Source organism: Scomber japonicus, chromosome 10 (assembly GCF_027409825.1).
Source record: "Scomber japonicus isolate fScoJap1 chromosome 10, fScoJap1.pri, whole genome shotgun sequence".
NCBI classification, from domain to species: Eukaryota; Metazoa; Chordata; class Actinopteri; order Scombriformes; family Scombridae; genus Scomber; species Scomber japonicus.
The window spans coordinates 32,209,839-32,233,747 of NC_070587.1; the positions used below are offsets into that span (position 1 = coordinate 32,209,839).

At 36.4% G+C, this 23,909-nt stretch overlaps 1 protein-coding gene across 1 annotated transcript in view; it reads left to right on the forward strand.

Annotated features, from left to right (window-relative positions):
* The window catches only part of zgc:113232 (uncharacterized protein LOC541546 homolog), a 47,649-nt gene that overhangs the window by 12,357 nt on the left and 11,383 nt on the right, over window positions 1-23,909 (forward strand). The window contains exons 9-18 of the mRNA XM_053327488.1: window positions 575-628; window positions 2,101-2,154; window positions 3,512-3,565; window positions 4,944-4,997; window positions 5,263-5,316; window positions 6,535-6,579; window positions 14,793-14,846; window positions 14,938-14,991; window positions 18,391-18,444; window positions 23,817-23,888. Of these exons, the coding sequence (XP_053183463.1) occupies window positions 575-628; window positions 2,101-2,154; window positions 3,512-3,565; window positions 4,944-4,997; window positions 5,263-5,316; window positions 6,535-6,579; window positions 14,793-14,846; window positions 14,938-14,991; window positions 18,391-18,444; window positions 23,817-23,888 (549 nt within the window). The remainder of the gene's footprint in view (window positions 1-574; window positions 629-2,100; window positions 2,155-3,511; window positions 3,566-4,943; window positions 4,998-5,262; window positions 5,317-6,534; window positions 6,580-14,792; window positions 14,847-14,937; window positions 14,992-18,390; window positions 18,445-23,816; window positions 23,889-23,909) is intronic.

Sequence of the window (23,909 nt, forward strand, 5' to 3'; positions counted from 1 at the left end):
GGAAGGACAGATGGAAGGAAGGAAAAGAACACAGGATGGAAAGTGGGCCGGACAGCACCCCCAGGCTGGCCGTATCTGGCCCGCGGACCTCATGTTTGACACACCTGCCCTAGACCAAAAATGGCGCCAACTCGTGGTCACACTCCCAAAAACACCGGCTCAGCAGCAACACACGAGACTGAGATGAGGCTTAGCTTAGCTTAGCCTAGCTTAGCTTTATCCTTTGTTAACTCATCAACCCAGACGAACAACCGCTTACTCTTCATTGATTTACCGGTATAGACATATGACTTAATGCCAGCTGTGTGGCATTTAAAGTCCATCAGGAAATTCTGACGCTGTTCTTCCAGATGTCCTGATTCTTGGGGCTAACGGTGGTGGAAACTCATTAAACTGAATATTGAATACAGCTTTGGGAAATTATAATGAGCATTTTTCACCATTTTCTTACATTTTACAGACAAATTGAATTGATTTTAATTAAAAATAATCAGATTAATTGTTAATTAAGGGGTTACTTGCATCAATACTTAAAATTAAACACATTTTTCCTTCTTTTTTTCTTTTTGAACAGGGAGAACCTGGACTCATAGGAGACCCAGGAGAGTCAGGAGACCTCGGTCTGAAGGTAAATTAAACATGTGTACACTTTTCTTTTCAAGCACGTCAAATTCATTTATATATTCCCAAATCAAAAATCATATAATCATAGAGCAGCTTCTGGCCTCACTATGACTCTCAAACTAAAAGAAATGAAGGTAGAGACTGTTCATGAAAGCACCTGTTGACCCGAGTAGAGATCCAGATGTTCGTCCTCCACATGTTTGGAAACCACCTGGAGTTTTGGTTCCTATGGCGACCGCTTTGACTCACGCCCGGCGGTCCTGGCGAGACTTTAACGACCAGCTGGAGCAGTGAATTTTAGGGGGTTTCCCAGCCGGCAGACGGAGCAGCTGTCAAACAGCTAGTGACAATATGATGAATTAACTGCAATTATACTCTAAAAATAAACATTAACTCCACTTTTGTTTACACAAAGCTTTTTAAAACCCTCTGCTGTTTAGGTGACCCGTCTACTTTGAGCCGTATCTATTGCCATGTGTTTTAGTTACATGAATAGTTGATAGTTTTAATAAGATAGTAGTTATGAGGATTTCTTTTTATTATGTAGCAGTGAAGACTGACACCAAAAACAGATGAAAAAATGACTAAAAAGAGACTTAAACTGACTAAAGAAACCTAAAAACTACCAAAAAGAGATGAAAAAATGACTAAAAACAACCTACAGTTAGTTTGAGTGACAGCTGCCATCTAGTTGCCATGGTAACTTAGAGATGGAGAAACTAAAGAGACTCAAAACTACCAAAAAGAGACATTTGAATCATTAGTGCTTTGTTATATTTTCATGTTTAGTGATGTAAAAGCTAAAAAATACACTCTCTCTGCTCTCTGAAACATGAATCAAGGTTTAATCACATTTATTGATCAGTCAGATTATTGACTATTGATGCTTTCTAAACACATCTGTGCTTCAAAATTTGGTATAGACACTTTTTATGAGGAGAACAAACTGCGAGGAGATAATATGAACAGTATGTGAAGGGTTAAATATGAGTCTCATGTTGTGATAAACTCTCCTCTGCAGTTCCCAGCAGCTCTACAGATCCTTAAAGATCATTTAGTTTATGGCCGACATATTTAAGCATTATAAATACATGTTGTGGTTCTTTAAATGGCCAAAAAATCAATTAATGTAATTGTTTTTTTACAGGTTGTGAATGAAATCCTTGATTGTCTATAACTCATTTTAATTAGAGGGCCAGACCAGTAAAACCATTAAATAATAACCTATAAATAATATTGATTATTTTGCACAGAAGCTGCTGATTAATGTTTAATATATGAATGAATTAAATACAGAGGATTATATTCATGATCAGGGTGGAAAAAACCTCTAAAGCAGAAAATCTGAACAATTTTTCTGTGATTTTCATACTTTTCCCTCTTCCCTTACATTGTAATTCCTCTTCCTGTTTATAATCCTTATGATGATGATGTTCAGCTACTTTTTAACCCTTTATCATCTCTTCCTGCGGACAGGGGGACAGCGGTATGGAGGGACCTCGCGGAGGAGTCGGAGGTCCTGGTGAGACTGTAAGGAAACTTCTCAACTCTTCTGTTTGTGCAGAAATGAACTCTGCTGCATCAAATAAACTTTATATGTGTAGCAGCTTTCATACAGGAGAATGCTTCACAGACGATAACAGCAGGGTTCCCACGTGTCCTGGAAAACCTGGAAAATGATTGACCAATTTTCCAGTCATGGAAAACATATGGAAAATGAGAAAAAAGGTCAAATGTCGCATGGCAGAGGAGCAGAAGTGAGCGTGTCGTTCACCAAGTTGGCTGTGCAGTGAGATGCAACATATTTCTGATTTCTGTAATCTGTGAATGCTTGCATTATTCTATGATGCATTTGTCATATCTATTTTTCATAGATAAATTATAGCCATAGACTGCACATCAAATGTCTGAGTAATAAACATAGAAACAAGGAGTGGGAACCCTGAACAGAGCTGATAACAGAGAATGCACAGGAGAAACAGAAGAAAAACACAGGATTTCAGAGGGATTACAACATTTTAACAGCTACATTTTGACATATTTTAAAAGCTCAGAGCATAAAAACTAAAAGCTGCCTCTCCAAAAGCTTTTGTTTTGCACTTTAGAACAATTTAAAGGCTCCTGAGTGGGTCGACCTGGCTCATAAACTGTAAACATGTCGGACTATCAGGCTGCTGTGAGACCAAGACGTTCTTTAAAATCAATACAGGACTTTATCTAAGTGGTTTATAAATTGATTGAGTTCATCAGATAGGAGCATGTTTGGAAATCAGCTGATGTTTTGGCTCCTATTGACCCACATTGAGCCATAATGGCCGACTGTTTCACTTCATCAGCGAGCAGGTGGAGCAGTGAAGCAATAAAAAGAAACACTGGTGGTGAATTTAGGGGGTTTCACCAGCCGACAGACGCTGCAGCTGCTTAATGAAAAGAGAGGATAATCTATCTATAAAAGCTGAATCCCTAAATTAAACTGCAATTATTCCCCTTTTTTCCTCTTTTTAAATAAATGCAGCTTTAGATTCCAGTTTCACTTGTTCAGCAGCTGATTTTAATCTTTATGTAAATGTATTTCTCACTTAAACAGGACTCAAACACCTTTAGTTGGGTTTTATTTATGTCATGTGAAGCATTTTGCCTCTTTAAAAGCAGTGCATAGATTAAATGTGTTATTGTTATTATTAATTATATCAAAACTGAACATAAATATAATGTAAAGTGTGCAGCATCTACCTTTCCTTCTTCTGTAACCTTTTTATTTGATGTTTTATTCAAGATTTTCCTTCCATCTTTTATTAATTGTTGCTCTAATCTGAATTATGATGTTTAGTGTTACACAAACTGAATTAATGAATTGATTTTTATGTGATTATTTGATTCATTTCAGGGCCCGAGTGGTGACGCTGGGCCTTCAGGATCAGATGGAGGTGAAGGTATCAAGGTAAACAAGCTTTAAACACACGTTTACATTTATTTATATACACAAAATAAACTGTATTTATGTTTCCTGAGGATTTTAACTACTTGGACAAATGTCCTTAAATGATGTTAAACAGAAAACACTCAAAGTTTTGTTGAATATTCAACATATAAAGGAGCGTTTTTAGCTGATACACACAAATAAATGTAGTTTTTTTTTTATTTGCAAACTTAAAACCAGTGTTGTGTAATCTGTTATAGTTACTGATGGAAATATTGATGATTATAAAGGAGGTTACATCTGAAGTCAGGAGGGTTTGTTCCTCATATTTTAATATTTAACATGTTATTGAATACATATATTGCTGTTTTTAATTCTTTTAAATGTATATATTGTATATATATATATATATATATTTAGTAAATAAATCATGATGTGGGCTTATTTGGAGCACACATGGTCTTAAATGGAGTCACAGTACCAATTAAACCCACTTTATTATTTTATATTCTAAAATCTACATGAACTAATGAATACATTTAAAATGAGAGATAAATGTTGCTTTATAAGAAATGATCTTCTTATAAATCATGTCAGTATCCATGAAAAGGAAGGAAGAAAGGAAGGAAGGAAGGAAGCAAGGAAAAGAAGACATCAAGGAAGGAAGGAAGGAAGGAAGAAAGGAAGAAAGGAAAAGAAGACATGAAGGAAGGAAGGAAGCAAGGAAAAGAAGACATGAAGGCAGGAAGGAAGCAATGAAGCAAGGAAGGAAGGAAGGAAAGCAAAGAATACATGAAGGAAGCAAGGAAAAGAAGACATAAAGGAAGGAAGGAAGGACAGATGGAAGGATGGAAGGAAGGAATGACAGAAAGAAGAAAAAGAAACAAAAGAAAGGAAGGAACGAATGAACAAAGGAAGGAGAGAAAGAAGGTAGGAAGGACGGATGGAAGGAATGAAGGACAGATGGAGGGAAGGAAGGAAGGAAGGAAGGAAGGACAGATGAAAACATTGGTTATAAAATGATAAAAGTCATCAAATGTAATAAGTTACATTACTTTGATGAAGTCATTGAAATAGTTACATTACTTATTACATTATAAACAGAGTAACTAGTAATCTGTAATCTATTACATTTCCACAGTAACCTTCCCAACCCTGCAGACAGCAATACTTTCTCAAATCTATAAAAAACAGAGCAAAAGAATTTAAAAGTAAAAGTAAAGTAAAAATCAGTTCTTATGACTTTATGTAACAAGGAAAGTCTTTTTAATACAAACAATTGAATCCAAAATCACATTTTTGGATTTTAAAGGTTCATTCATACTAAAATATTCTTTCTATATTTTTTTTAAATCATGTGTTTTGTATTGATGTTCTTGTCTGTGTGTTTCCTGTTCAGGGCTCCCTGGGTGACAGAGGCCAAGAGGGTCCTCAAGGCCCAGACGGAGTGAAGGTACGGAAATAAGATATACTTTAAAGGCCAGAAAGAGAAAATCTGAAGTGCTCTTATTTTCTCTGTATCTCACCTGAATATTATTTTCCTGCCATTTTAAGTTCACAGTATATCTGCATAAGTTCATAAACAACTGTTAGTCTCAAACATGATTTTTTGGGGGGCGTTTTGTGCCTTGTTGCACTTCCTCCTGCTCACCAGTGGAGGTCACTAGAGGGCACACGCTGACCTGAAGTCTCTCTAATTGTCTGATCTTCTCTCACAGGGTCAAATCGGAGCACCCGGGTTTCCTGGTGACTTCGGCGAGAGAGGATACACCGTAAGAAAGATCTTCATCATCATCATCATTTCTGCTCAGTTAAATCATTGACGTGCAGTTTGGACCCAACAAAGGGTCACTGGGTTCATTTAAGGGATCACAGGTTGTTTGGACAAGAAAAAACATATTTCTGACATACAGAATAGTTTTTTTTAATGCAAGTTTTCCTCTTAATTTTTGCTTTATTTTATCTCCTCGAGGCTTCAGATAAAACAACAGTGCAACATGTGATGAGAGGTTAGGGTAGACTTTACTTTATTTAAGCAGACACAAGCCAAGAAGTTTGAGAAGCACTGATGTGAAACCCCTGACTTTTTATTTTTATTTTGTATTTTTAGTCATTATTTTTATTTGTTTATTTTTTTTAGTATTTATTATTTTCATTTTCATTTTTATTGTTTTTTATTACTTTTTATTTATTTATTATTATTTTTTATTTTTTATTAGTAGTATTTATTTGTTGTTTTTTATTCTTATATTTATTTTTTGTTTTTATTTATTTAATTATTATTTTTATTTATTTATTTTTAATTGCTGCTTTTCTATTTTTACTTTCCACTTTGCTGCTGCAGTCCTGCAGATTTCCCTAATAAAGGAATATATTATCTTATCTTACTTACTATAAACTCTGCATAGCATCACTCACATTTGACTTTTCTTTCTAATTATTTTTTCTTTATTTGGAAATATAAAATTACCAGATTAGTTGATTATTATCATGACTGTCAATTTTTTAAAAACTCTCTAATCATTATATAAATTAATAAATTAACTTCAAACTTGTAAACACAGCTACAATACTTAATCAAATTCGTCTCAAGAGACTCTCATAATTGATATTTTAATGTGTTTGGTGCTTTTTTCTACTTAGAATAAAAACCTTTGCTCTACAAAGCAAACACACATATAATCATATAGACTCATTAATGTCTCTGTATTGTGTCATGCTTCAGTGTGTTGGGTTATTGCGGTTTAGTCTTCCCGCAGTGAGTTTCATTACCTTTCCGCAGCAGCACATTACATCACACACACTCCTAGATGAGACAAGTATAATGTGAGATTGAGTCAGAGTAATTTGAGTAAGTTAGTCCTTTAATGGCTGATTTCTAATGAGCTTCTTCACATGCTTTTATTCTGAAATGAGAGCAGATTGAGTGATGTGTGCATTTTATAATATGAGATAATCTGAACAGAATATTTCCTGTTTGCCCTCCTCAGGGTTATCCTGGACTGCCTGGAGGCTCTGGACCGGGCGGACCCAAGGTACACACACACACACACACACACACACAGAGAGAGAGAGAGAGAGAGAGAGAGAGAGAGAGAACAATGAAGAAAACCCCAGAACATATGATAAGGGATTTTATAATCATATGTCATACATTGTTTACATACCTCAGAGTGTGACTGTACAGTGTGTGTGTGTGTGTGTGTGTGTGTGTGTGTGTGTGTGTGGCTGTGTGTGTGTGTGTGTGTGGGTGGGTGCGGACAGTAGTGGTCTCATGGGTCTGCGGTTTTGTTTGATTGTTTTCACAATGACTAACAGTAAGATAAGATGACTGTAAGATAAGAGGTAATACTGAAACCGCAGTGACCTCAACTAGTTCAGAGTCTCACTGTAGCTGCAGAGAGTTTCAGACATTACTGAACAGATTCCTGTCGTAAATATTCAGATTTCTCACAGCATCAGTCAAAGTTAGGTTTGTTTTTGCATCACTGTTACATTATTGAAAATGTACTTTATTTTGTAAAGTCGTCATTCGTAAAACAAGAGTACGCAATATAAATCAGAAACAATCAACAGGAAATAAAACCAGTGTCATCATTTTCATTTTATGTGAAACTTTAGGTAAAGTCTCCAAATGTTATTCAAATAAAAACAGAAAAAATCTCACACACACACACACACACATGAAACCGGTGGTGATGAGTAGACTTTGTTTAAAGGGAGCTTAATTGGTATGGTTATTTTACAGGTCCTTTAATTTTATTATAATCACCTGCAGATATTCGGAGGTATTTGCAGATATTTAATGGTTAGTTTTAGGACATTTTTCTCAAAAGTTGCTGCAATGTAAAAATGACAAATTATAACAAAACAACAGAAAGAAAGTTGGTTTAGTTGTTAAGTTTTCTTCTTTGTAAATCAAACTACATATTAGCATATCAGGATGTTTCTTTTAAAAATAACTTTATAATAAGCACACATGAATGCTGCGTAACCCTTTTAACCCTCCTGTTGTCCTCGAGTCAAGGAAGTTAGGAAGGAAGGATGGATGGAAGGGAGGAAGAAGGAAGGAAAGGAGCGAGGAAGGAAAGGAGGGAGGGAGGGAAGGAAGGAAGGATGGAAAGGAGGAAGGAAATGAGAGAGGGAGGGAAGGAAGGAAGGAAGATGGAAGGAAAGGAGGGAGGAAGAAGGAAGGAAAGGAGGGAGGAAGGAAGGAAAGGAGAGAGGAAGGAAGGATGGAAGGGAGGAAGAAGGGAGGGAGGATGGAAGGGAAGAAAGGAACAGATAGGGTCAATTTGACCCGGGAGGACGACACAAAGGTTAAAGAAATGTCCTTAAACAGCAGATATTTTTATTAATATATTTAAAAACCGAATCTAATATATAAGTTAATATATCGTTTGGCACACAAAGATTATTCACCATCAATTAAAGACATTTAAGACTCACAAATATAATGAAATATACATTTCTCAACGAAAACACATTTTTCTCTTTTATTTGTTATGTTTTCTACCTAGTTGTTCTCCCTCTCTTGTAAAATACCCCCAAATATGAACTTTAATACCTGCATATAACTGAGGAACTTTGCAGGAAATGACTATAGAATTAAAGGAACTTAAATATAAACATCAAACTAAATATCACTATCCCTGTTTATCCTGGTATAATAATAATAATAATATAATAATATAACTATAGCACCTTTACAAACTAAGATTACAAAGTGCTTTACATAATAAAATACGCACATTTTAAGCAAAAATACACAAAAACACAATAAAAAAAAACATCATCAGGCATAGATAGATAAGATTAATATAAAATAAAAAATATTAAACTATTGAAAAAACAATATTATATATATAATATATATATATATATAATATAACTGTGATCGGGCGGGTCATTAAAAGCTTTTTATAATGAGTCATTGTCTGCTGATCTGATACTGAGGGAGAGGTTCGTGTCTGTTGTGTCTCACATGGAGCGATGCAATCTGATGAAACTAAAGTCACATGACATGAGTCAGCGAGTAAAAATGAAGAAGTTAAAATGAAGTGGAGGCTAACAGCTACAAGCTACATAACGCACCTACATCTCCAAATTAACTGTTAAAGGTTGAGCTGCATTGTAAGTAATGGAGGCGGTGGATTCTTTTGGTTGATCTGTGTTTATTTCTCTGTCCATCAGTGAGTAAATAGGTGGAGAAAAAAAAATCCCCAATTAGTCAAAGTAAAACAAAAAACAAAACAAAAAAAACAAGAGCACGAGAGACAAATATCATTATGCTAACATATGACTCAGCAGTGTGTGAGAGAGTGACCTTTACAAACATCATGTGGCATTGTTTAAACCAACAACCAAGCTACACACACACTCTCTCTCTATCTCTCTCTCCCTCTCTCCCTCTCTCCCTCTCTCTCACTGTGACTCTCTTCAGGTCATTAAAATTGCTCACAGTAATATCACAAACTTTCACTCTCATGTCCTAAACACAGAGCATGAAGTGAGGGTTTTGAAATGACTCAGATGCGTTCATGTGCTGGTGGGAAAGTCAGACGTTTGGATTGTTGATAACAACCGCATGCAGTCAGGAAACCAAACCCAAGAGATAACAGAGAGAAGATAAAAATGTGAAAGTCTGCAGTTTAACAGACTAATGTTTGCATGAATAGATATAAATGATTAAATAAAAGATTCATTTGTACCTAAGTGAGAGTTTAAGTGTCTTAAATCAGCAGTCAGGTTTTCATATGAGCAGTGAATGAGGTTTTCCTCTCTGTAATCATTCCTCCTGTTCATACTGACTTCAGCAGTCTGAGTTATTATCTCAAGTGGATATCCACTTCTCTGTGGTGGAAGTATAGTAACAAAAAGACTTTGCTAGTAAAAACACTGTAACGTTGAAACATAGAAGATGAAGATTTGACTCATTTGGACTCTGAAGCTTCATATTAGCTTCACATCAACTTTTAAATCCATGTTTCCACAGAAGGAGGACTGTGGATTTAGTCCTCCATCACTTCCATTGTAAACATGATGAAGGATCTAATGGTCAGTATGAACAGGAGGAATCATTACACACACATAAACACACTTCATGTTCATTTGACTGAAGACAGACTTGAACATTTGGGAAAGCTAAAGACCGGAAGCAGAGTGAAACAGCTAACTTGACTCATGAATACAGGCACCAACTAGAAACCCACTCACTAACATGTTATATCTTGTTTGTTCAACACTGATAAACAGATAAAGTCAGTGAGCGAAGGTTTTTCCCAAGATTACCAGAAACAGCAGTGACATCATGCTAAGCTAAGCTAAGCTAAGCTAAGATAACGATGGTTTTGGCAGCTTATATTGAGATGACTGAATTATATCATAAAATAGAGTTAGGGTTCTCCTTTATCTAAACAAAACAAGCTTGTTGATGTTGCTGTCAGATGATCTCACATCATCCCAATCACATGAAAATATTATGAAAATGACCTTTTCTAACTTCTCCTTAGACCTTCTATATCATTTGACTTTCAATGTGACTTTTATAAACAGGAAGTGTACATTTTTTGGGTGTTTTAAACAAGAAACAAATACCACCTGTTAGTTATCACTTCATCCCTAGGAGGAAGAAAGAGTATTCAAGTAGTTTCTGGTAGTTTTTCTTTTATAACATGATACAGAACTGCCCCCTGAAACTTTCACTTATGAGTGAAGAAAAATACCAAAATTGCTGAAAGGGATTTTAAAAATAATAGTTTTACTTTCTATTCTTTATTTTACAAGGTCAACGGCCCATTTAGAGATGTCAAAATAAGAGTGGGGTAATACAGAAAGTAAAAAAGAAAGTAAAGATAAAGCTGTGTCAGTGAGAAGGTCAAAGTGAAGTTACACACTAGGGCTGGGCCGATATGCTTTTGTGCCGATTCGATTCTCTAACGATTTTTGGGTCCCGGTTCGATTTAAATTGAGATCCTGATTAAACAAGTGTTGCGATTTTATATTTTCATTATTGTGATTTTTCTTTCCTTAAACAAGAACAGGTTGAACCAAACACTTGATAATACATCATAAGTCATATTTACAAAAAACAACAATACACACATCACATCAGTTTGTAAGATTTATTTTAAAAAACTGTGTACCTACCCTCACAAAAAACATCCTCATCCACCAACATCTTACAATAAGGCAAGGCAAGGCAGGTTTATTTATATAGAGCATTTCATACACAATGGCAACTCAATGTGCTTTATATAAAACAGAAAAACATGTCATTTGAGAAACATTAAAACATACAATTAACCCCCCCCGCCCCCCCCATAATAAAAACAAAGTACAGAAAAATAGAAAGACATAAATAAAATGATTGCAGCATAAAATAATAAATTAGCTTTAAAATCATTAAAAGGACATAGAGTGCAAATGAAAGATTAAAATGTAAAGTGCTTTAAAAGAGCTCAATCATAAGCTCAGGAGAAGAGAAATGTTTTTAACCTGGATTTAAAAATGTTCACTGTTGGGGCTGATTTCAGTTCTGCTGGTAACAAACTAAACTGCTACACTTAGCTGGTCTTTAGAAACAAAAAAATAATTAAAGAAAAAGTTTTTTAAAATAAATAAATATAGATCGATTCTTGTATGAGAATCGATTTTTAAAAAACAGCAGAAAAAAATCACCATTAATATAAAAATCGATTTTTTTTTTTTGGCCCAGCCCTATTACACACCTGATGATTCTAACTATGCTTATCTATTTAAAGGCAGATTTCGCCTAAAGAGTATCAGTCATGTGACATTTACTCTGAGCTGTCTCTGATGCTTAAAGCTTTGTGGGAACGTAAAACAAAACAGTCATCTCACTTTTTCAAGAGTGTTTTGAGATGTTTGCTGACAGCATTTATGGATTCATGCTTAATCATAACTTCTTATTTAAGTTATAGATGTGTAATCTAGGTAGAGTACAGGTTTTACTCTGACAAGAAAACCTTTGATAAACCTGATAACCTCTGAGCTGAAACACACAAACATTCATCTTATCTTATCTTGACTGTCAGCACAGGAAGTGACTCAAATGAAACCAGACAGTTTGTTTAATTGTTTGTTTGACAGCGATTAACAAAAGAGAAAAGAAAAAGGAAATTCCAATAAAAGTAAAAGTGAAAGTAGATCGATTCAATTTAAATCAGTTCCTTTATTCTCATTGTTAGTTTAGTTTATTTCGGTCATTAACCCTTTACATACTTTTCATATTCTGACATGTAATTAATCAAATCACAGTCATACATTTCCAGTCAGTCATTAATAATGGTTTGATTAATCTTATGGAGGAAAAAAAAGACTTTTACAATTTACTTTTACAAAGATGCATTTTATTTCCATTTTAATTAGGAAACAGTATGTAAGGGTTAAACTCAAGTACACATGTAGAAATAAAGTGAATGTCCTTGTTCCTGGAAAAATAATAAAAGTAAAAACAAACAAGCAATTAAATAAATAAAGGAGTTTCTGACTGAAAAGGTGCAGGCTGAGCATTTACTTATAACACCAACCCTTTTTACATCATTCAATAAATCCCAATGTTCATAACAAACATAAAACATTTATAATAATTGGAACGTTATATAATTCACATACAGTTAAGATATAAACACATATTTCCTTATAAATGCATAGTTATATATCCCCAAAAGTACCATAGTATGTAAAGTAAAATAACAAAATAATATTTATGCCTCAGTTTTATGTTTGTTAATCATCTTATTTTTAAATATTACACATTTTCAAATCTTTTTCAAGTATTTCCAACCAATAACTGAGCTGTTTTAATTATTTAAACTATTAAATAAGTATATTTATGATCTGTTTTTAAAGAGCCTCAGATGATGTAAAGAAGAGTTTCGGTCATTTTATTGGATTTGTTGACAATAAGGGAAACAATAGACAATGTACATATAATAATACAGTTAAATTATACACATATTACCATATATATGCATTGTTATATATGCCCTAAAGCACTAAAGTTATTATACATAAAGTAATCCATTACAAAGTTCATATATTCATGCTTCAGATTTATATCAAACTTAAGTGTCTCCAGTGTTTCATACAGTAAACATAAAACATTACAGTCTGTTTAAATGAATAAAACAAACAATAAATAGTATAAAAGCAGATTGACTTTTACTATTTATTTAATATTATTTTCTTGAAACTCTCATTTGGTTGTTGCTTTAATTACAGATTGATTTTGATTTCTTTGAATTAATTTTTTTTATAGAGATCTTTGAATATAAATAATTGCGTTGCCTTGTACTGAAGTGAGTTTGTGTTATTTGCAGTCATTTGAAACAGAAGGGCGTTTGCAGTTTCATCTTAAATATATGATGACGAGAGAAACCTGACTGACAACCTAATCTAAAAATAAAATCAAACTGTCAGATACATCGATGCGAAACCAGATACAGAACGGGAAGTGTCTTAAGAAAAATGGGTCTTTCCAGGTTTAAACTCAGCATAGATAAAATGTGTCTGTGCACGTTTTGAAAGATACCACAATGGTTTTACAGTAAGTGAGCTCGAGTTCAATGATCTTCCGCAATGTGTCCGGAAATTTGAGCTGACTTTTACTTTCCACCGGTTGAACCAGCTGGACAGGTTTTAAAGTTTCATCAACACCCAAAGAGTCTCTGTGACACTTTCCATGGCACGTGGAAGTACACACAGATAGTAATGTTGATAAAACAACAGCACTGAGGTCAGAGATCTAAAAATAGAGATTATATGACAGCAAGTTAGAGTTTGTAGTGATTTGATGTAGAGAGAAAAGTTGTGTTTTCAGACTAGATTTGAAAGTCTCAGCAGAAATTTGCCTCCTGAATGTGAGTTTAGTTTAGTCTGAGGGAACATGGGGCTAAGGGAACATGGGGCTAAGGGAACATGGGGCTAAGGGAACATGGAGCTGAGGGAACATGGGGCTAAGGGAACATACAGCTGAGGGAACATACAGCTGAGGGAACATGGGGCTAAGGGAACATACAGCTGAGGGAACATACAGCTGAGGGAACATGGGGCTAAGGGAACATACAGCTGAGGGAACATGGGGCTAAGGGAACATGGGGCTAAGGGAACATACAGCTGAGGGAACATGGGGCTAAGGGAACATACAGCTGAGGGAACATGGGGCTAAGGGAACATACAGCTGAGGGAACATAGGGCTGAGGGAACATGGGGCTAAGGGAACATACAGCTGAGGGAACATGGGGCTAAGGGAACATGGGGCTAAGGGAACATACAGCTGAGGGAACATGGGGCTAAGGGAACATACAGCTGAGGGAACATAGGGCTGAGGGATCATGGAGCTGTGTTGGACTTTCACATAAGTGGGATTTTCCCCTTTTTAGCTTTTTTCCCACAAATGTTCCCATCACTCTTCATCACCACACTTTCACTTTTATCTCCTGTGGGATCAGAGTCTAAATATACCCATATTGGGCTGTGATGTTTTCTGCCTGGAACAACTTCTTCTTCTTCTCCATAGAGAATCATAAATTGCATATTAAGCATTTTCTTCTTGTGTGTTATGCAGCAGCCAGTGTCTGCTCTCCTGCAACCTGCTGGTACTAGCCCGTTATCTCCAGAAGTCAAACTGAACACAATACAGTAAAAATGGAGAAAAATGAAAAGAAAGCTAAGCTGATTTTATCTGCAATTCAGTTTAGTTTGAGTTAGTTTTGCTTTGTTCATTGTAGTTTTTATTTAGGTTTTGTTTGTTTTTTACAGTTAATTATTTTTTCACTGCTAGTTTTAGTTTTAGTCTTAGTTTTTGACTGACTGACTGACTGACTGACTGACTGACTGCCGGAGGCCTGCATGTTCACCATATCAAGGTCATCAAGACACTATTTTGATTATATAATAGCATAATAAGCCTACAAATGGGATTCAATTATATTGATTTTCGGGAATGTTTTACAAATGAAACGTCTATAATTCTTCTTCCAACCACACAAGTTTATTCTGTTCACTGTTATCTCTTCTTCTTCTTCATCTTCTTCTTCTTCTTCTTCTTCTTCATCTTCTTCTTCTTCTTCTCCTTCTCCTTCCTCTTCTTCTCTTCTTCTTCTTCTTCTTCTTCTTCTTCTTCTTCTTCTTCTTCTTCTTCTTCTTCTTCTTCTTCTTCTTCTTCTTCTTCTTCTTCTTCTTCTTCTTCTTCTTCTTCTTCTCCTCCTCCTCCTCCTCTCAGGGTAATAAAGGTAAAGACGGCGTTCCAGGCAGTGACGGCGATCCTGGAGAAGATGTGAGTCTACAAGGTTTAGATTAAATTGCAGTGATAAAATACAAACTGTTTCCCCCCGAAATCTTACAAACTCTACTGTTTGTCTCCTCAGGGTCCCATTGGAGTCCCTGGTCTGATGGGAGAGCCTGGACCGTTCGGTGCCAAGGTAACAAACACAACGGCTGCTGTGTCCGAGAGCATCAACGCAGCAAATTAAATCTTTATTAATATTTACAGACATTTACTCAGTATTTTAGATTCAATCTATCAATCAATCTTTATTTGTATAGCGCCAAATCACAACAAAGTTATCTCAAGGCACTTTACACATAGAGCAGGTTCTAAACCGAACTCTTCAGGTTTTAACTTTAAAGAGACCCAACATTCCCACATGAGCAACAGTGGAGAGAAAAAACTCCCTTTTAACAGGAAGTAACCTCAGAACCAGACTCAGAGTGGGAGAACATCTGCCTCGACCGGTTGGGTTGAGAGGAGAGAAAGGAAGGATAGAGGAAGGATAGAGAGGAAGAGGAGAGAGAGGAAGGATAGAGGAGGAAGCACAATGAAAATCAACAATGAAGCTAGAAGGTCCAGGACTGGAATCCGTCATCCGGACGTCTACAGGCCCAGATTACCTGTGAGACCAGAAAGCTCAGACAACTCCGGGGAAGAAGTTTAGGTTATTGAATGCATTAATAGTACATGAATGTTAATGAATATAGATGGATGGATAGAGAGAGAGAGAGGGAGAAGGAGAGAGGGGCTCAGTGCATCATGGGGGTCCCCCGGCAATCTAAGCCTATAGCAGCATAAGCTAAGAGCTCAAAGAGCCCTAACTATAAGCTTTATCAAAAAGGAAAGTTTTAAGCCTACTCTTAAATGTAGAGAGGGTGTCTGCCCCCCGGACCAAATCTGGAAGATGGTTCCACAGGAGAGGAGCCTGATAGCTGAAGGCTCTACCTCCTGTTCTACTTTTAGAGATACTAGGAACCACAAGTAGACCTACATGCTGGGAGCGCAGTCTTCTAGTAGGTACATAAGGTACTATCAGTTCTTTGAGATATGATGGAGCCTGACCATTAAGAGCTTTGAAGGTGAGGAGAAGGATTTTGAATTCTATTCTGAATTTTACGGGAAGCCAATGCAGTGAAGCCAAGATGGGAGTAATATGATCTCTCTTTCTAGTTTTTGTCAGAACATGAGCAGCTGCATTCTGGACCAGCTGGAGAGTCTTTAGAGACTTATTAGGACAGCCTGATAATAATGAATTACAGTAGTCAAGCCTAGAAGTAACAAATGCATGGACTAGTTTTTCAGCATCATTTTGAGACAGGATATGTCTAATTCTTGCAATATTACGCAGATGAAAGAAGGCAGCCCTTGAAATATGTTTTATGTGGGAATTAAAGGACAGATCCTGATCAAATATAACTCTGAGGTTCCTTACAGTGGTGCTGGAGATTAGTTTAGTTTTACGGTTACTTTATACAATTTCAGTTTATTAAGCTTTATGTGTATCTATTTCAACAAAATTCAATCATTAAATCATCTCAAGGCACTTTACAGCACTTTAGAGCAAGTCTAGACAGAACTTTTTAATTTAAAGAGACCAAACATTCCCACATGAGCAAACACTTGGTGGCAGCAGCAAGTTAAACTCCTCCTTTTAATGGGAAGAAACCACTTATGCAGAACCGAGCTCCAGGTGGGCGGCCGTCTGCCTCGACTGATGTGGGTCGAGAGAGAGAAAGGGAAAGGGAGAGAAGGAGAAGAGGGAGGAAGGGTGCGGTTCTCCACACACTGTTGATAATATGATTCCTGTTTATTGATGACATTTGCATCCTCAGGTTAGATTAAGTTCATCGGTGAGTGAGTAAAAGGGAAAGTGTTCAGGATCATTTGAGTTCTTTCAACATCAAGTGCGGTTTCTGAGAAATTACATTTTTCTCGTCAGTTGACTCTCAGTTTCAGAAAAGCTGCTGAAATGATTCATATTTCATCCAAAATGTTATTGAGTCAAAACGCTCAATGTGTCTTTACACATTTCAACCTCAAATTTCATCATGCTTTAATGCAGAATTTGCATCTTATTGCCAGACTAGGAAGAATTTGTAAAATCTGCTGTTATTCTGGATAAAGCATTGATGTATTGATCAAAGATGGTTCTGTACTTAACGAGCCTCAACGTCACACCAGCTCAACACAAATTAAGTTTGTTTTGATTCATTAACGAGAGAAATCAGATACAAGGGTCAATGACCTAGCGTCCAATGGTGTAACCAGTATTTTTTTTCATTAGTTGTTTGATTATTTACAGGAAAATAAAAGTGAACTAAAATGTGGAATAAGTATAATCCACTATTAGCAACACAACACTATGTTTTTAACTAATTTTACATCATTTGTCAAAACTTATTTAGAAAAAATGGTTGTTTTTAAGATATGCCGTGTTTAATATTGACAAAATGCTTTAAAATTAAAATGTTTCTTTTCATTAGATGTTTTAAAATGAAGTAATTATTAGTATAAGTCCACTTAAATACACTGTAGGTGGATAAAATATTTAATATTTATCATTCTTTTGCGGTTACACCATTTGACATTTTCAGGAGCATTCAGTCTTAGAATATTTTCACTGGACAGCTGACGGTTAAAAATCAAAGACTCATGCATCGAGATATTGTGAGTCAGAACAAGAACATTTCAGACCTCTGGCCTGCCAAGCGTCAGGCTGACTTCCTGTTTTCCCAGCACCTCACCCAAAATGACCCCCCATGAACCATCCTATTGTTAAAAATGACCCAATACAATAACCTTATAATCCACTCATTGCTGGATCCTTAAAACCCCTAAACATCATTCCACTTATAACATTTGAAGGGTAATTCCCTCACGACTCCCTACTTTCCTTTGGTTATCACTGTTGCAATGATTATACATTAAAAGAATATTTTATTTACACTGTACTCATTAAAAAGGCTTTATCTGTCTTGTTTTTGGCATTACATTTAGAGTGTAAAAGGCAGTCTAATGCACATTACTTACAGATGATATCAGCTTGCATCAAATATTGACTTCAGGAAATACAGTACAGTTAGTATTAGACTACAAAATAGTAGCAGGCCTGCACTGGTAGAGTCATGTAAAGCTTTGGATGGGTCAGTTGGGTTCTGGAGGTGTGGTTTGGCTTTTCGTGGGGCCTCAAATCCCTGTCGGTGCTCCTGTCGGGTCAGAAAGTGCTGCTGCAGTGTAATACAGTGTGCAACATGTTTACAAATCTGATCTACTGCAGATAATACACTGATCATGAATAAGTATCTTATACAACCTCACTTCAAAAACTGCAAACTATCCCTTTAAGCTCACAACAGAACTCAGAACTAGAACTACAATACATTTACTGTCTAAATAGATTCTAATATTATATACACTCTGTATTATTCTACACTAAACCTGCAAGAAAGCACAACTTAATACTATAATATTGTTAAAGATATTGTTTAATACTCTGAGTTTTTATCTACCAAACATCTCCTCAGTGTAATATTGTCTGTTTTTCTTGCAGGGCAGTAAAGGAGACCGTGGCGTTCAAGGACCTCGAGGCAGAGTGGGAGCTACTGTGAGTGACGTAACTCTAAAGTCACAGGTTTGATTCCTGATAGAGAGGAATAAACTGAGCATGTGCAGCAGATTTGGATTAGTGGTTAAAGAAGGTGTCTAGTAAGGGGAGTTTTTATAGGTTTAAGCTTTCATAACTATGTTTATTAGAAGAAATTACATAATAAAGAAAAAGTAATACATGCAGAAGTGTTTGAGATTAAGGAAAGAAAACAATACCTAATAAAAGAGTACAAAGAGTAATACATACTTTTCATAACTATTCAGTCCAAAGGGGCTTTGAGAAGGATGAAATAATGAAACATAAACATTTAAAATACAATAAAATGAGTTTTAAATGAAGCAAAATAAAATATAGAGAAGAAAACACTTCAATTCAATTCAATTAATGCCTTTATTGTGATTGCACAGCTGTACTTATATCCCTTATTAATTAATTTACTATCAATAGGTTGATAAGTTGCTCTATAGAGGAACTTTGTCAATTCTGAGAAAATAACAAAGCATCATTTTAGTCATTAATAACCTTATCAGCATATTTTGAAGCTTGACCTTTTAGTGGGGGATCTTTAACATTTAATTTTGACCATGCTGTTGTTTTTTAATGTGTCTCTGGGAACTTCCAAAACTTTATGGAAGTGTGATATGCCCTGACATTCAAATATAACACCCCCAACCCTCCCTCCTCCCCCATGTGTGTTTTCACTGCTGACCTTAACACAAAAACTAAGAAGTGAGAATGACCAGGACGGGGGCGTTAATAGTTGATATGAAGGGTTCTCTCTGTTTTTCTCATGAAGGAAGCAAAGAAGTTCCTCTAAGAGAGAATCAAAACAACAATGTCATTGTTTGAGTCCTGACCTCACATGTTTCAACTCTTAGTTGGCATTAACGATACCTCAAATAGAAGACAGCAGTCATGTTGTTTAACCCCCGAAAATGTACAACCAAGACGTGAAGGCATTAAAGATGACATCATAGTAATAGTTTATATCCTTAATTTTCATTTGCTGCTCATTTGTAGGAGATAAAGAATTAGTTGTGCAGTTTGGTGCAAATTATAAGAAAAATAGTTCAGGTTGTAGTTCATTCTTTGCATTTATTTGGTTATGTAGTATGTTTTCTGTCAATTTAAGACTCATTCAGAGTTGAATTAATCAAGATTTACTGCAAGAAACCCAAATATAATGAGCACACACTTACCAATTAAACTTATTATTTTTTTCTTTGCACCAAATTGCACCAACCTATCTGTAAAATATTGTGGAAATTTCAGTAAATTACATAGAAATGTGTTATAAAACTGGACCCAGTTCAGTAAAAGCATACTGAGATGACTGAAAATGTTAATCTGGATTTTATTTAGCAACATAAAACCAAAAAGTGAGATTAAAGTGAGATTACAGGAAAGCTTTATGTCACAGGTCAGTCATTAGCAGGTATAATAATTCATTTTTATGATATATTATAGAGAAAGTGGTGCAGATTGGTACAAATGATGAGAAAAATGAGTAGTTGTGTATCTGTTTATTCATTTGTTTCATTTATTTGAAAAGGTTTTATAATGTCGTCTCTGTCAGAGTGTCATTTATTAAGATTTAATGCAATTGAACAACTAAAAACCTAAATATAATAATAATGTAAGTAGATACCAATACCAATTAAACCTACTTAACCTCACTTTTATCATTTTTCTTATACTTCTTATACTTTTGCACCAAATTGCACCAACCTATCTGTTACATATCCTGGAAATTAACCGTTAAATTTCAGCAAATTACATTGAAATTTAACAGAAAGTTGTTTATAAAAATGGACCAAGTTGAGTAAAAGCACTACTGAGATGACTGAGGAGGACCAACGCTGACTTATCTGCAAATAAATATATAAATAAATGTAATTATTAAGCAAATGACCAAATAGTTTAAGAAAAAAATGGAAATTCATTAAGTAAATATGTAAATTAGTAAAAAGGAAATCGTAAAAGATTCCAAAGAAACATGCAAGAAAACAACATTTCTGAGTTGAAAGTGAAAGTGAATCATTTCTATTTTCACTGAGGTTTTTGTGGCCAGATGGGGATTACACTCAAACAAATGAATGTTAGGACTCATCTCAGTTTTATCTTGAATATGAAACTCTACATTAGAGTCAGTTGTGGTTCTTGAATTTAAATTGAAAGTCATTTCTGCTTTTAATCTCATCATCTGTGGTTCCTCCAGATATCCTGAGAAATCCCCCATGTTGAATTCTCTGGAGTTTTGATGGTTGTTTTGGTTGTTTAATGTGGTGAGACTGTCTGACATTAACAAGAGACAACAATAGAGAAAGAATGCATTGATGTCTGAGGCTGTGTATAAAATAATAACAATACCAGAACCATTAAGATTATAATGAGGACATTTAATACCCATCATGCCTCTGCTCCTCCCCACCCGTATCCTCTGTACAACATCTTCAAAGAGTAGGAGAGCAATGCTGGCAGTGGGAGGCTCATCTCACTAGATCTATCTATCTATCTATCTATCTGTCTGTCTATCTATCTATCTATCTATCTATCTATCTATCTATCTATCTATCTATCTATCTATCTATCTATCTATCTATCTATCTATCTATCTATCTGTCTGTCTGTCTGTCTGTCTGTCTGTCTGTCTGTCTGTCTGTCTGTCTGCCTGTCTATCTGTCTGGCTGGCTGGCTGGCTGACTGGCTGTCTATCTATGTTAACGTGAAAAGATACGTTTTGACACTTTCTTTTATAAGTATTTAGCAGGTAGGGTAGGGAAGGTAGTTTTGGGGCATAATTGACTAAAGTTGCAGCCCTAACCCTAATGTATGTTCTCCGAGCGGCCCAAAAAACTCCTGAGTGGAGCTTGAGGTTGACTCGGTGCTGATTGGGTAAACTCAAAGCGGGATGTGACATCAACAGAAAGCACCAAACAAAATAAGCAGCATTTTTAAAACCCAGCAGAAGAAGAGCAGTAGTAGAAAGCTTCCTCTGCCATGTACACACACAAACCAGAAACCAGGCAACCACCTCAGCTCCTTCCATGTTTACCTCCTCGCTGGCGTTTTTCTTAATGCGTTGCCTTGGTGACGTCACAGTCAGAGTCCAGTTGGTCCTATCTGGGTCCTTCTCTGCTGATGGAGACACAGCGGCCTACAGGACCGAGTGAGAGAACGTTCCTGTAAAGTTCAGGCCTCCTAAATGTTTCCTGATTTTCTCTCTGCTGTTGCTCCAGCAGATGATTGGATAGTTAACGAGGGAGTTAGTCATGTAGTCTGGTCTGAGCTCATTAAGGGAGAGCACCTTAAAGTTAATTTAAATGTTACAGGAAGCCGATGTAAAGCAGCTAAAACTGTCCTCTCCTCTTAATTCTAGAGAAGTTTTGATATTACTAGCTGCTGGTTTTATTGCAGGACTGATGTTCTCGTTCACACCAGTTCTAAGCGGCTGAGTTGGTTTCATCAGTCAAACAGTTCAAACTGTTTAACCAGTAAAAACCAAAAAAAAAACACGTTAGAAATTCATAAGAAGAACAGTTTTACTTTTCTGAGTCATATCCTCTGAACTTGAGCAACACATTTAAGCTGCAATGAAACATTACATCAGTTGATTTTTGCTGAAAAACTGCAGAAGAAGAAGAAGCTGTTTGTTCTTACTTCCTCACAAAACGTTCAGTTTATTGTAGAGATGTCAGATTTAAGGGTTTCCCCTGATGTGTTTTTAACAGTGCAACACTTCCTCATGTTTTATTTTAAAAAAGGAAGGTAGGAAGGACAGATGGAAGGAAGGACAGAAGGAAGAAAGGAAGGAAGGAACAAAGAAAGGAAAAAAGGAAGGTAGGAAGGACAGATGGAAGGAAGGACACAAGGAAGGAAAAAAGGAAGGGAGGAAGGACAGATGGAAGGAAGTACACAAGGAAGGAAATAAGGAAGGGAGGAAGGACAGATGGAAGGAAGACAGGAAGGAACAAACAAAGAATGGAAAAAAGGAAGGTAGGAAGGACAGATGGAAGGAAGGACACAAGGAAGGAAAAAAGGAAGAGAGGAAGGACAGATGGAAGGAAGACAGGAAGGAAGGAACAAAGAATGGAAAAAAGGAAGGGAGGAAGGACAGATGGAAGGAAGAAAGGAAGGAAGGAACAAAGAATGGAAAAAAGGAAGGTAGGAAGGACAGATGGAAGGAAGGAAGGGAGGAAGGACAAATGGAAGGAAGAAAGGGAAAAAAGGAAGGTAGGAAGGACAGAAGGAAGGAAGGAACAAAGAAAAGAAAAAAGGAAAGTAGGAAGGAAGGAAGGACAGAAGAAAGGGGAAAAAGGAAGGTGGGAAGGACAGAAGGAAGGAAGAAAGAAAGGAAAAAAGGAAGGCAGGTAGGACAGAAGGAAGGAAGGAACGAAGAAAGGGCACAAGGAAGGTAGGAAGGACAGAAGGAAGACAGGAAGGAACGAACAAAGAATGGAAAAAAGGAAGGTAGGAGGGACAGATGCAAGGAAGGAAGGGAGGAAGGACAAATGGAAGGAAGGACAGAAGGAAGGAAGAAAGGGAAAAAAGGAAGGTAGGAAGGACAGAAGGAAGGAAGGAACAAAGAAAGGAAAAAAGGAAAGTAGGAAGGACAGAAGGAAGGAAGGACAGAAGGAAGAAAGGAAGGACAGAAGAAAGGGAAAAAAGGAAGGTGGGAAGGACAGAAGGAAGGAAGAAAGGGAGGAAGGACAGAAGGAAGAAAGAAAGGAAAAAAGGAAGGCAGGAAGGACAGAAGGAAGAAAGAAAGGAAAAAAGGAAGGCAGGAAGGACAGAAGGAAGGAACGAACAAAGAAAGGGAAAAAAGGAAGGTGGGAAGGACAGAAGGAAGACAGGAAGGAACGAACAAAGGACGGAAAAAAGGAAGGTAGGAAGGACAGATGGAAGGAAGAAAGGGAAAAAAGGAAGGTAGGAAGGGACAGAAGGAAGGAACGAACAAAGAATGGAAAAAAGGAAGGTAGGAAGGACAGATGGAAGGAAGAAAGGGAAAAAAGGAAGGTAGGAAAGACAGAAGGAAGGAAGGAACAAAGAAAGGAAAAAAGGAAAGTAGGAAGGACAGAAGGAAGAAAGGAAGGACAGAAGAAAGGGAAAAAAGAAAGGTAGGAAAGACAGATGGAAGGAAGAAAGGAAAAAAGGAAGGCAGGAAGGACAGATGGAAGGAAGGAAAAGAACACAGGATGGCAAGTGGGCCGGATCGCACCCCTCGGTGGGCTGTATCTGGCCCGCGTGCCTCATGTTTGACCCCCTTGTTTTAGAGGATGAAAACACTTAATCAGTAACTTGAGTAGTTAAGGATTAGTTGCAGTTTGTTTCCTTCCTGGTGGATTCATCTCGCTGTGTCCTTCCAACAGGGGTCTGGAGGAGAACAAGGCGACGCTGGAGTACCGGGGAAACTGGGACCAAAGGGTCTGCAGGGCTCCAAAGTGAGATCACACAACACTAAC